At 39.9% G+C, this 14,357-nt stretch overlaps 1 protein-coding gene across 1 annotated transcript in view; it reads left to right on the top strand.

Annotated features, from left to right (window-relative positions):
* Positions 1–161: 161 nt before the first annotated feature.
* MYO5C (myosin VC) overlaps positions 162–14,357 on the top strand; it is a 33,795-nt gene continuing 19,599 nt past the window's right edge. Inside the window, exons 1-17 of the mRNA XM_059482443.1 lie at positions 162–188; positions 3,134–3,244; positions 4,084–4,249; positions 4,516–4,660; positions 5,054–5,210; positions 5,733–5,876; positions 6,844–6,925; positions 7,494–7,601; positions 8,127–8,233; positions 8,887–9,152; positions 9,574–9,655; positions 9,981–10,121; positions 10,765–10,890; positions 11,508–11,591; positions 12,388–12,522; positions 12,855–12,952; positions 14,229–14,315. Coding sequence (XP_059338426.1) covers positions 162–188; positions 3,134–3,244; positions 4,084–4,249; positions 4,516–4,660; positions 5,054–5,210; positions 5,733–5,876; positions 6,844–6,925; positions 7,494–7,601; positions 8,127–8,233; positions 8,887–9,152; positions 9,574–9,655; positions 9,981–10,121; positions 10,765–10,890; positions 11,508–11,591; positions 12,388–12,522; positions 12,855–12,952; positions 14,229–14,315 — 2,066 coding nt within the window. The remainder of the gene's footprint in view (positions 189–3,133; positions 3,245–4,083; positions 4,250–4,515; positions 4,661–5,053; positions 5,211–5,732; positions 5,877–6,843; positions 6,926–7,493; positions 7,602–8,126; positions 8,234–8,886; positions 9,153–9,573; positions 9,656–9,980; positions 10,122–10,764; positions 10,891–11,507; positions 11,592–12,387; positions 12,523–12,854; positions 12,953–14,228; positions 14,316–14,357) is intronic.

Below are 14,357 nucleotides of genomic sequence, written 5' to 3'. Positions count from 1 at the left end.
GGACAGAGCCGGGATCCTGCAGCCCGTGCGGGCTGCCGGGCTCGGCGGGCAGGGCCGGGGCCGGGCGGGGAGCGCCGAGCGGGGCAGGGCCGCTCCCCACGCCCCGGGGCGGGGGCCGGGCCGCGGCACCTGCGGGACCGGACAGCCGCGGCTGTGCCCCGATGGCGCTGGCCGAGCTCTACACGCAGGTGAGCGGGGCTGGGGAACGGCCCAGGGCACGGGGCTGTGAGGGCTCCGCCGGAGCCGGGCTGGGAAGGGCCCAGGGCAGGGGGCCGTGCGGGCTCTGGCGGAGCGGGGCTGGGGCTGGGAAGGGCCCAGGGCAAGGGGCCCGCAAGGGACCGTGCGGACTCCGCGGGAGCGGGGCTGGGGCTGGGAAGGGGCCCAGGGAAAGGAGCTGAGGCTGGGGATGGGCTCAGGGCAAGGAGCCGTGGGGGCTCTGCCGGAGCGGGGCTTGAGGAAGGGCCGAGGGCAAGGGGCCGAGCCGGAGCGCTTGGTGCCCGCGGGCGGTGGGCACAGCGCGGAGCCGCCCGTGCGGAACACCGCAGCACAGGGGAGACATTTCTTTTTGAGAGAAACACTCCTTTAGTGAAAATCTCGGCCTCTGGCTGCCGGTCTCGCTGTTCCAGCCAGCGATTAGGCGGCGTGAAGGTTTAACTGCCCTTCGCTGGGCGCTCAGGCTCGGAGCGCCGCTCTTTCTGTTGGGCAAATATTGAATGTGTGCGGCAGAGCTTGGCCCTAAAGCAAAGATTCTTCCTCCTTATTGCGCCCGCTGAAACTTTTGCACAACTTTTCCCTCTTCTCCTGTAGTCACCGGAGTGTTGTGACGTATCGTTTGTTTGCTTAGCTTTAAATAACAAACCAGCAGAGGTATGTTGGTGATTTAGTGAGCTTGTCCCTAATCTGCTGCTGCCATGGAGCTGCAGGGCTGGTGGGTCCCGCTGCCGCTGCCGCGCTCGGAGCCGCTGGGAGAAGGAGCGCGGTTCTTTTTCCCAGGAATGCTGGACAGGTGAAGGGGGGAAGGAGTGCGGGTGTAACCTGACACGGAAATGAGCAAACTCCCGTCTGTTTACCTGCGAGGCAGGGTTTGGAGACAGCCAGCTCTTTAGGCTGGGTGCATTTGCCAATGGAGGCTCCTGCGACTCCAGGGGCCTTTCCTGAAGAATCAGTGCTTTTATCGCATTCTCCTCCCTCCCTTTCTCGTCCTTGACGTAGTGCAGTTCATTTTCTTGCATGGGGAAACACTGTGTGCCCCTGAGGCTGTTTGGTGGTGATATTCTAACTCCCAAAGAATAACAGCAAACAAAGAATTCAATTTAACAATCATTATCTGTAAGCCAGGAGAAGATCAGCATAGTGTAAGAATGATACAATTAACAATTTATAGTTGGATAAACATAGAAAACTCAAATGTAAAGCTGATTTAGCCATGTCTTTCATGTGGCTATTAAATAGATACTTGAGGAGCTAGGCCTTTGTCCCCTTGGTCAGATAGATGAAAACATTGTCATTACAGTTGTTCGGGGTTGTTTAGAAAATGTCTTTGTGAATTTGGATATTGTGTGAAAAATGCCATCACGCTGAAAGCATCAGCAAGGAGGTGCCATGGAAGCAGCTGAGGTTTCCATGGTTGTTCATCCCCTGATGAGCACCAGGGTGGTGTGTGGCTCACTAGAAAGGTCAATGTCTGTCCTTAGAGATACTGAAACCTCAGCTGAGCAGCACAGGGTAACTCACAGGACATTCTTGTGCAAGTCCCTCCTGCCCTAAATTGTTCGGTGGTGATCCTTGATGGTTAGAATTAAAGCAGCTACAGCTGTGCAGTGCAGCTTGCAGGGACCTCTGCAGGCACCCACCATGGTTCAGGGGGGTTCTTGGGGCAGAGACACTCATGTTCTGGAGATCTGCTGGAGCTTCCAAGGCTCCTTCCAAACTGGAGGAGAAAAAAGTAGTTTGTGGCAAAACCAACAGTTGCAGCATCAAAAGGAAAGGGAATACAAGTCCCCAAGGGATCTGTGGGTCTGCTCACACTCCATGAAATGCTGACTTAATGTTAATTTTTCAGGTAAGCAGCTGCAGCAGTTCTCACAGGTTTATTTAAACAGCTTGTTTCAACTGACCATGAATATAGCTAGGGTGAGGGAATTCAGGGAAGGGTTCTGGCTATCAAAACAGAAGGATGCTGGAAGGATATATATTATAGTTTCTTGTGTTAGTAGGGACAACAGTGTCATTTTGTCAAACCCTGTCAGGATGAGAAGGACGCACTTCACATCACTAAAGTAATTCCCGACTCCTGAGGTTTCCAGCTGAGTTATATCTTTTAAGGAATGTTGTTTCCTATAGCTTCTCAGGCAGAGCATTTAAAGAAGTTGTTTTTGCTTCTGCATTTAACTTCAGCACAGGAGAACTAAATGGTTCAAACAGCATAACTTACATTCAAATATTTTTTTCAAATATCTATGCTTCAGTGGATTACAGATACCTTGCTGAGATGGAGCTAAAGTATGCCAGTTGATTGCTTGTAAAGAAAGAAACCAGCCAGTAGTCTTTGAAGTTTGTCCTAGAGCAGGGAAAGATGTTTGGAGGTTGCACTTCAGTCCTATTAAAAGAAAGTGAACTGTGCAGTCTTTCTTAGGTATGACAATGTGCCTCTGGCAGAATGCATTCTGAGTTCAGTGTCCTGTACTTGAATTCAGGGAAGTGATTGTCCATACCTGATTGTCTGAATTCTGGTAATGAGATGCTTTCTCTGGTACTTGCTTATTTGAACCCTCCTAGAAACAGGGTCTCCCCTTTAAGTGTGTTTTATTCTTTGTTTATTTATAGAGGATTTGAAGAGCCTGGCAACAGTCTGACCCTCGCTCACGTTCCTGCATGCTGTGTTCTGCAGACTCTGCTCTGAACAGGAGCAGAATATGCATGTCTGAAATTAATGAGTCTGCTTTCTTTTTGTATTCTTTCATGAAAAATAACAAATTCACAAAAAATATATCCTGCTGTACAGAGCAGGATATTTTGGGGATCCAGAAGTCCTGGAATGGGGTTGCACTTGATGATTGAAAGGTATTTTTTGATGCTAGCCTGGCATTGTGGTAATAGCTAAGCTAACTATTGTCTTGTTTTTCTATTACAGTACAATAGGGTTTGGATCCCTGATAATGAAGAAGTTTGGCAGTCTGCAGAAATAACAAAAAACTACAAAGCTGGAGACATTTTTCTCCATGTGCAATTAGAAGATGGAACTGTAAGGAGAAAAGTCTAACTTATTGTGGGATTTGCTGAGATATGTTTATGCAGAAACATAGCACTCACCATCCTGGAATCTAAATAACACATACACATTTCCCTTTTTCATCATATTGAAATTGGTACAGCACACACCTGCTGCCCAGAATCTGAGGAGTGCAATTCCACTGCCTGTATACATGAGCATGGAGAGCATACCTCAGAGACTGCATTGGAGACAAGCCCTGAAACTCGTCCTAAACTGAAGTGAACATCAGAAAGTGCAGGACAGGCATAGTTCACTCTCACAGAGCCAGCTTTTTGTGCTTTTAGCTGGTTTGTGTAAGATTGTTAATGATAGTATCCAAGTTCTTTACAGATTTAATACTTTGAAAGCATTTCTGTATTTCTGCATTCCTGTTCCATAATGATAAATATTAAAGGATTTGTTGAAAGAAACAGAACTGAGTTTTAAACTTTCTGTAAAGAAAACTGAGGTGTTGCAAGTAATGGCAGTTACAGAGCTGACTTGAGTTCTGACCAGGTCTTTACTTTCATTCATTTGCAGCTGATCTGTTACTCTCATCTGTACTTGAAATATGCCTGTTTTTAGAGAGCTAAACGTGTCAAATTTTTACAGATTTCAATACAAAATATTATAAATAAAGAGAATGAGGCTTTCTTTTTCATAAGCAACAAACACCTCCAGTTCTCCCTCGCTCAGTGGGATATATGGAACAATGAAATAGAAGATCCGACAGGGCTGCATCCACTCTATAACTTCATGTAAAGGTAGAAGATTTGTATTTATGCAAACATAATGCATTTTATGACATTTCAAGTATTTTTTGTTGGCAGGAGCTGAGTTACCCTGTTGATCCAGCTGCTTTGCCACCACTACGAAATCCTGACATACTTGTTGGTGAAAATGATCTCACTGCACTCAGTTACCTGCACGAACCTGCTGTTCTACACAACCTTAAAATTCGTTTTGTGGAATCTAAACTTATCTACACATATAGTGGTAAGCTATGTGAAATGAAGAGTTTTTAAAAAATCTTTTTTAGAAAGTATTAATCTTGATTCAGTTTGCAACATGATGTGTGTAATGCTTTCCTGAAGTGTATTTTAACTCGTGTTAACTGGTTTTATGTGTGAGTATAGACTTCTTTATTCATCAGCACATTCTACCCAGAAAATATTGCTACTTTGTATTATTTCAACTGCCAAAACCAGGCATTTCATATAAGTAACCTGTGTATAATTTTTGTTTTGTACGCTTGGTTGCAGGGATAATTCTGGTTGCAATAAACCCCTATAAGCAGCTGCCAATATATGGAGATGCCATTATCCATGCTTACAGTGGGCAAAACATGGGGGACATGGATCCACACATATTTGCTGTGGCAGAAGAAGCATACAAGCAAATGGCAAGGTTCAGTATGTTATTCAATGTCCATAAATAACTCTTGAAGTCTAGTGGCAGTGTTAATTGTCATTTAATTTTACTGTGTGTGTGCCACTGGCTATTAGGAATACCTTTGAATATAGCTTAATTAGAGCTTAATTAGAGGAGAAGGAATTCCTTAACTAGCTGAGGAATTTCTAGAATCAAATCTATTTTCATTCTTGATGAGGGGTAAAACTTAGTGAATAGCAATGACATCAACCTAGAGGTTACAGCTGAGGAGGAGAAAGAGAAGAATAGATACAAGATGGAACTGGTGTATGAGACTTGGGCCCAGCTGTGATTTCAAACATTGCTTCATGTGTGTAATTCCTACTTTTGTACATGCCCTTTAGACATGTCTGACATATTTGGTTTCAGAAATAACAAAAATCAGTCCATTATAGTCAGTGGAGAATCAGGAGCTGGAAAGACTGTGTCTGCAAGGTACACCATGAGATACTTTGCCACTGTGAGTAAGTCAAGCAGCAATGCTGATGTGGAGGATAAAGTACTTGCTTCCAATCCAATAACTGAGGTAAGTTTGGGTGAATGTCTGTCAAGTCTGTACTCATCAAGGGAAGAATTCTGAGAGCTTCTGGGAAATTTTGTTTGAAATATTCAGGGATGCTTCATCTGTCCAAATTGGGTACTTAAATTTGAATTTCAGCCTCTGATTGTTACTGATGGAAAGAGGTGGTCAGCCTCAGGAACACCTGGTCCTGTCTGATTTACCAGTGGCCCTTTGGAGGTGCTAGTTTGCCTAATTAGATGATGATGTAACAAATTGAACAAGTTGATTGGTTTTATTACTTGGACCCTTATGCTGGAAAAGTATACTTTGTCTAATTTTCAGTTTATGTAGCATTTTACTATTTGACTTGAGGCTTGTCTTCAATTTCAGGCCTCAAAATATAAGTGACACAGTTCAGTGCTTGAACAGAGATTGATCCCTGAGCACCTTTGATTTTAGAAACTTGTGCTTGACTCAAGTTTTGACAAAGTTATTCTTATGAGAGATGTGAGTAAAGCAAATTGTAAAAGTTTATAATTTTTGTAGGCTGTGGGCAATGCAAAAACCACACGGAATGATAACAGCAGTCGATTTGGGAAATACACTGAGATCAGTTTTGATCAGAGTTACCAAATCATTGGAGCTAACATGAGAACATACCTGCTTGAGAAATCCAGAGTTGTATTTCAGGTGGGTAAAATAGTCAATGTCAATAAATTGACTATATATTTATCAATACATCAATATACAGCAATATTTATATATATATAAATATATCAATATATATCAATCTCCTGATGCACTATACCAGTTCTATATAGAAAATATTATGTGAAGTTCTGAAGTGTATCCAATCAGCATTTGATTTATTTTTTAACAGAAGCTAATATTATATATGATTAATTACTTTATTCCATGTTCTTCCTTATGTAAAGTGAAGAATGCTTCTCAGAGACAATTCCCTGAAAAATGTAAGAAATATTTAAGAAATCTGTAACTTGTGGTTACAACAGTAACAGAGACCAATGGTGTCTGGAAAGGAACAGCCTATATAGGGCAGAGAGAGTCTGAGTGAAAAAATGGCTGAAAATTTATAAGGCCAAGGCTTATTTCATGGTACTCACTTCAATGTCATGGCTTATGATAATATACTAAAGAAAGTATTTAATTTTATAAAAATGTTTTTTACTAAGGTTTCTTTTTTAGTAGTATTGTAACTTTTATGTACACTGAAAAATACTTCTGTATATCTTCTGTCCTGAAGGATGGTTTGAAAATGGAGAATTTTTTGAGTTCCCACAGGGCAGTGTTTCAGCTGACACTCCTACACATCTTTTTGTTACAGCATTTGGCAGTTCTCATTAGTAGATGGTTGTTCAAGCTGAAGAAATTATTGACATCCTTGGGGAAAGAACTATGCATATTGGCAGTGGAAATAAAGTATACTTGAATGTATCACTTTCAAAGCTCTTGCTAAGATGGGCCATTTGAATAATAATAAGCAATTTCTTTGCTAACCTATGTTGCAGCAGAATTTAGCCTTTAGTTGTTATTATCACTTTACAGTAGTGTTGAATATCAGGTGTTTTTCAGTTTGTTTCTTCATTTTGTTTTTAATCTTTTTTTCTGTGGTGTTACTCTTTGCTTTATTTTACAGTCAGAAAATGAAAGGAACTACCATATATTTTATCAGTTGTGTGCATCTGCTATGCAACCTGAATATGAACATCTTAAATTGGGTAGGTCTCAAGAAAATAACCTGCTCTTCAGTTTTGCAGTGCAGCATTTTAAGGCTTGGTTTCCAAGTGCTAGGATGTTTAGTGCACTACAGCATAAATCTCACAGCCTTAAAACAGGACCTGCATTTTAAAGTCACTTAGCTGTTAATCCTGCTGGTTTTGGACTTGGTAGCAAATCCCTGGAAACTCAAATAGTGCACAATCAAGTACCTGAGTGTCTTTGGAAATCTTATTCTCAAAATTCCTGTAGTGACAGATGACAGCTTAGGGACTTGATTCATTTATCTACAGAGAAGCAGGTAGAAGCAGAATTTGGGTGTACGTTTACAGTCTCCGTTCCAGTTTGTTTATTAGATGGATATTAAGATTTCTAGGAATGATGAATTTGTGTCAGCTTAACTGAGCTGGGCACATGGATTTCCCTCAGAAAAAAGAGGACCTCCAGCTCATCATTGAAACGTTGTCATCTGACAGCACCTTTAATTTTTTCGTATTACAGAAGTTTTAACAAGTGCTCTCCCCAGTCCCTAATTTTTGCAGAATTACAAGATTTGCTTCTTTTCTACAGGAAGCGCAGAAGAGTTTAACTACACACGAATGGGTGGCAGCACTGTAATAGAAGGGGTTGATGACAGAGCAAATATGGTGGAGACTCAGAAGACATTTGCCTTACTGGGTAAATTCTTAGGGATGCATTTTCAGTAGATTTTTTTTTTTTTTCGTGAAATGAGCAAAGGTTTATTGTTTCTGAAATATCCAAAATGTTAGTAGTAATTACCAAAATAGGTTTTTTCACAGCTTGTCCATTGTGGTTGGTCTGCTTTTGAAGTGCTGGGTAGGAGCAATTAGCAACTGGTGTTAATTGTTACTGGTCAGAAGCATTGAGGACTGGAGTCTGCTTGGCCATAAACTAACATGCTGTGGCAGAAGTGGAATTGGAAGCTTCTTTGCCCCAGTAAAAGCTTATGTAAAAGCTAAATCAGACTTGAGCTGGCGCTTGGGGAGGTACAGGAACTTATGCCCAATCTATCATCAGATCAGACAGGCAGAAAATTGGCAGAACCAAGGATTTGCATCCTACTCTGCAGAGATGCTGTACAATTCTTGGCTGCACAACAAAGCAGGTCACCCAGCATTGTTCTGCTTTAATTAATTGTGCTGTTTCTGTGTATTTCAAATAATCAAGGAATGTTTTTTTTAGGTCTGAAGAGGGATTTTCAGATGGATGTTTTTAAAATGCTGGCAGCAATCCTGCACTTGGGCAATGTGGAAATAGCAGCTGTTGGAGATGAAAGATCATCCATCAGTGTAAGGAAGTAGCTCACTCAGATACCAACATTTTCTATTCTATTTTATGCCAGAAGTGCTTTAGCAATAGTTTCTCTCCTCTCTGGGGCTCAGAGCAGCATTAAATCTGGTGCACTAAGCTTGATTGATTTCTCCATCTCCATCTGTGTGGAACAGCAGTGAGTGTTCACACAGATGCTGTTCTGTGCCCAGCTTCAGAAAGTCTTAACAAAAGGCAAAGTGTGGCTAAGAGTACTCCATATCCAATTGATCCACAGCTGCTGGAAAATCCATTTTGGAACTCTCTGCAGGATGCAGGAACCAGAGCATAGTCAAAGCTGCTCAGAATGTTTCCCAGCAAGCTATGCAAGTCTAAAAGGCAATAACACCTAAAAATAGACCAAAGTAACTTTCTTTCATGGTCTTAATCCAAAACATCTCATCCACTCCAAGTGTTTTTCTTCTATATCAGGAGTTCTATCTAGTATTATTTGCTTTAGCTCATCTTGCTATTTTGCCAGATGAAGAAATAAATACAGCCCTTTGCCTATGTAAAACTAAAAATCATAGCTTGGTGGCAGCAGAGCAAGGATTTCACAGTTAAAGAATTAAAAAGTTAAAGACAGCTGAAGAATTAAATGTACCCTAATAATATTTATTGATCTTCTTTAAAGATGGAAGACAAACACCTCAGTATATTCTGTGAGCTTCTGGATTTAAACTGTGACAAAATAGCGCGGTGGCTGTGCCACAGGAAGATTGTCACCACCTCAGAGACCGTGGTGAAGCCCATGACAAGGGCCCAGGCTGTCAATGCCAGGGATGCCCTGGCAAAGAAGATCTACTCCCATTTATTTGACTTCATCGTGGAAAGAATTAACCAAGCTCTGCAGTTCCCTGGCAAACAGCACACCTTCATTGGTGTTTTGGATATTTATGGGTAAGAATGTCTCTGGAAACAGAGTGCCTTTTCTTTGGAGTAGATAAAAAGGCACTTCTTTGTGCTGGTAATGAATTTGGAGGGCTTGTTTTACTAAAAGGTCATGGTCATATAAGTTCTTTAGCACCCAGATTGGTAGAAATCCTCTGCTACTATAAATACCATATTTTTTTTTTTGTGAATGAGGTTTAAATTTAGCTTCTGACATGATACTTTTATATTTAACTCTGGATTTTTAGCTTTATTATGTCTGCTAACATTAGCTTTTAGAGAAGTTTTGAAATTTCTTAGCATCTTCATTAGTCTTACCATTAGTTAATTGTCCTAGAAACATTAGGATATCTCCAAAGAGTTTCAGGGATGCTGCCATTTGATTTTGATGTCAAAGGATTTTTTTTTTCTTATTTGAATTGTGTTTCAGATTTGAAACATTTGATGTGAACAGTTTTGAACAATTTTGTATCAATTATGCTAATGAAAAACTACAGCAGCAATTTAACCTGGTATGTTCTTTTTTTGTTGCAGTTCTTTATCTTATTTTGCTTCAGGGTGGATATTAGTAAATGCTATTTGTGATTGAGTGATGGATATTTCTGGATAGTGACTATCCACTAATAAATAAAAATATTTTATTTTTATATGTAAGCATAGGTACACATATATAAATGAAAATTTAGAAGTTTATTTTCTTACAGACAGACATACAATATACTCCAAAATATAACTTTTTCTCTCTTATGTATACAACAATTATGCACATGCAGACACTGTACTTATTTTCCCTTAATTGTAACTTTCTTTATGTTTTCATAATTTTTGCAAATCCAGCATGTCTTTAAACTTGAACAAGAAGAATATATGAAGGAAGATATCCCATGGACTTTAATAGACTTTTATGACAACCAGCCTGTCATTGACCTTATTGAAGCTAAAATGGGAATTTTAGAACTTCTGGATGAAGAATGCTTGGTAATTTAATATTTGCTCATTAAAAAAAAAACAAACCAACAACTATATAGATTTTTACAAGTGGGGCTTGTAATCCATATTTTACCCTTTTCAATGGGAAATAGAGGATTTTCTTCAGAAAAGGAGCATTAATGTTTGCCCTCTATTTAGCAATCTTGACTGTAAATTACTTATTCTGTTGTCTCTTATAGTATTAAGAAGCTAAAGCTGGATCTCAGAATTCAGCTGGAAGTGGGGCAGCAGCTGGAGCTCCTCCCTGTGGGGCAGGGCAGGACTGGAGCAGGCTGGGCAGGAGTGCAGTGGGATCCTCATCCTTCCTCCCCTCCTGCACTGCAGGGCAAACAGCAGTCTGCTGCTGCTAGTCCTGCCCCAAGCAGGAATTTGGACTGCTCAGTCCCCAGGGAGCTCTTCCACCAATATTTTTTTAATTTAGTTAGTCCACATATCACTGCTTTTGATACAAAACCTAGTGGATTAATACAAATTTCTTTCCAAAAGTTATTTGCTACTGGTGGGTCTGAAGAGGCAAGAACTGGTTATCAGGCCTTGTAATTCACTGTATGCAGAGTGTTTATTGCCATCAGCAGCTCTGCTGCTCCAAGAGCCCAGTTTGTTAAAGAGATTGCCCTTCTTATTCTTACAGTTGCCTCATGGAAAAGATGAAAACTGGCTTCAAAAGCTGTACAATAATTTTATCAATAAAAACGCACTCTTTGAAAAGCCAAGGATGTCAAACACTTCTTTCATCATTCAACACTTTGCTGATAAGGTACAGTGTAAACAACCCAATATTGTTCCCTGTGCTTCTAGCAGTTGCTCATTCAGAAAAAAACAAATGTAGGAAATAAGATATATTAGCCACACCTATTTGGAACTTCTATAAAATTGATCTCCAATAGTGCTATTTGTTTATTGGTAGTACTGCCTGTAACATGACATTTAAATGTAAGAAGTCCTTAAGATAATGAATTTAAGAGCAGAAAAATAAATCATCAAGATAAAAAGCAGAAAAATAATAGAATGTATAAATGGAACAGTTATAGTTGTAGCTCATAGACATTTTAGTCTTAGTTATTTACGTTTCACATGTAGTATTCCTTTTTGCTGCCTTGATTTGAAATCATAGAATAATGAAGAAAGGAGGAAAGAAGTTCCTAATGAAGGCAGAAGGATTTGGATTCTGGCAGTTTCTCCTGCTTCTAAATTTTCAGGATGCATGTGTGTAATCTTGAGATAATGGAATTAGGAACAGCAGAGTTTCAGTCATCATGTTTGAGATTAATAAAGAGCTCTTGGCTACCACAGCTGGGAGAGTAAAAATTATTGTTTTGCCAACTGTTTGCTTATGTGTTGCTGAAAAGTTAATGATTTCACCTGTTTGCACAGGTAGAATATAAATGTGAAGGATTTCTGGAAAAAAACAGAGATACAGTACATGAAGTATTGATTGAAATCTTGAAAGAGAGCAAGGTTTGTGACAAACAGTAATGACTAATCTTCTGAATACCTGATTTTACTTTAATTAATTTATTTAATATTATAGAACTGTATATTTTTACCATCAAATAATATACAGGATGAAAAAACACAATGTTCCACTTCCTTCATATATGTGCATTTACTTTGCTAGTTATGTTGGAGTTTTCTTTTAATATCTCACTTCAAGAGCATTTTGTAATCCCTATAACTAAAAAGCTTTTTTTTTCCTCCTGTAGTCATTACATGCAGCTTTGATAGGGGGTTTATCATTAACAACTGCCTTTGTTTATTCTTCAAAAGAGATTAGGAGAATGCCAGGGCAAGGAAAACATCAGGTGTCTTATGTGTGCCTGCCACTTCCCACCTGCTTGTCCCTTTGAAGTCTGTAGCCTTGAGACTTCAGGATTATTCTTAAGCTAACTTCGTCCGACCTGAAAACATATTCTTAATTTAAATTGCATATTGTGAAAACACAGCCTTAAGTGCTCTTATTTTTAGCTCTGCTCTGTATTTATGTCCATATTTGCTTATATTGAAATAGCTCTTGAAGGCTGCTTTCACAGATGTTGAGTTCTGTGTGTGAAATGTGTGAGTGCTGCACAATAGACTCAGAATCATTGCAACTCTTTTTTCAGTTGTTGTTTGTTTGATACCCAGTTCAAAATCCTGCAATACCTGGCCTGAGTATTGAGGAGTTTGCATTTTATGGTATAGTAAATGTAATTTTGATTAAAATGATGCTGCATTTACACGGTGTTTAATTCTGGTTCTTTCACCACACTTTTAGTTTCATCTGTGTGCAGATTTTTTTCAAGACAGTCCAGTGTCCATCTCACCTTTCAGTTCAACTATAAACATCAAATCTGCCAGACCTGTTCTGAAATCACCCAACAAGCAGCTCCGGACCACTGTGGGCAGTAAGGTACCCCCCAAACCTGCTATTCTGTGGTGTTTGCACTTGCTGGGAAATGCTGGGCAGTCTGACACTGGCTTCTGTCACTGTTCATGGGGGACTGTCCAGTTCTCAGGACAGCAGGAGCCACAGAGCAGTGCTCCAGGTCTGGGTATAAGAGGTGTGTTTATTTTATATATAAGAGGCTGTTGGGTACAGCCACAGTCTTCAATTTCCTGCATTTAAGATCTAAACCTTATTTTCCAGTGTCCAGCCAAAATCTACCAAATAACTAAAAGACCAAGACTGACTTTTTACTGAAATGTCTCATTAGCAAAACTCTTATGTCTTATATTTTCCAGTTCAGGAATTCTTTGTCTTTGCTTATGGTGACACTCAATGCAACCACTCCTCATTATGTGAGATGCATAAAGCCAAATGATGAGAAATTGCCTTTTGAGTAAGTATGTTAGTTTGTTCAGCTTGGTTTTCTGTATCACTGTAGTGGTGTGTCAGCAAGCTAAACTCTTATTGTGGAGAAACTTCCCATACAGAACATGGTTTTCATTTCCAGATAGCTGAATTTGAAAAAAATATTGTCTTCTTACAAAAATTGAATATTTAAGTGTCATTATTGTTACCATAAAATTTCTTTAACTTAATAATTTTCAAGTTATATACTAGTGCTTGTGTATTTGTCAGGACATTTTATGTAATTTTATGTAACTTTTATGTAATTTTAATGTTTTAATACAGTCATATGTGGCAGATAGTTTTCATAGTTCCTGTGAGCAGATGGGTAACCACTAACCTGTGAGTAGGAGTTAACTTTGATGCAGCTGTTGGTCTCTTTTTGGGCAGACCTGTGGAAGCACACTGATGTCAGCCATACAACTTCCAGCTGGCAGGCAGTGCACTGACAAATGAAATTAAAGCCTTTATCTTATATGAGTAGGAGGGAAGAGGCCAGCTTTGATTCTAAATGCAATCTTTTAAGTATGTTAGCTCATTTTCTGTAGCCAGACAAAATCTTTCCATGCAAAACACGTTACTGCTGATATTATATCACTATCACTGCAGTGAGCTCTCATGATCCTGCAGTGAGGGCAGAAATTGCTTGGATAATGTAAAAATATGTCAGAATTAGACTAGAAGAGTGCACCAAGAGCTTCTGAAAGAATGCTGTAGCCATCTGCCAGCCACAGGGCTCTCTTGGCTAGTACTGCGTTGACACTGGTGGTGTGCTCTGTGGGCAAATCAGCTCTGGTCCAGAGCAGGAAAGGGACTTTCCATGCCTTGTGTTTGTAATTTTGAACCCAGGTTATTAATGAGCAAGTCCAGATTTATTCATAATGAATGGGATAAAAAACGCCTGGTGAGTTTCTTCCTAATGGGCTGTTGAGGGGGTTTATTTCTGTGTATGTTTTGTGTTGAGAGTGGAACTATTCTTTACCACTTCCTGCTATGAACTGCCACAGTTAATACTGAAAGGAAATAGGAATTTTAGTGAGATAAATAAATACAGTCTTCCTTTGGTTTTGAGAAAGAAACAGAAAACCCAGATTTTTTTATATATTTATCTTTTTAATATGTGGTATGGAGTAAGACACTATATAAGAAGCAGAGAGCTTTGTGTCCTATGAGCAGAAATACAAATCCAGTTGGTAGAATGGTTCTAATTATTACAGCATGGCAAACCCAGCAGAAATGCAAAGTATAACACTGCTTTTTTTTAGGTTTGATTCCAAGAGAGTTGCTCAGCAGCTGCGAGCATGTGGTGTTTTGGAAACGATTCGGATTAGTGCACAGAGCTACCCATCCAGGTAGGGATAGCAGTGAGCCCCCCTGTGCCAAAAAACACCTAC

This window comes from Ammospiza nelsoni, chromosome 14 (assembly GCF_027579445.1).
Source record: "Ammospiza nelsoni isolate bAmmNel1 chromosome 14, bAmmNel1.pri, whole genome shotgun sequence".
Taxonomy (NCBI): domain Eukaryota; kingdom Metazoa; phylum Chordata; class Aves; order Passeriformes; family Passerellidae; genus Ammospiza; species Ammospiza nelsoni.
The sequence above is the reverse complement of the archived record's forward strand: the minus strand, read 5'-3'. Positions and strand labels throughout refer to the sequence as shown.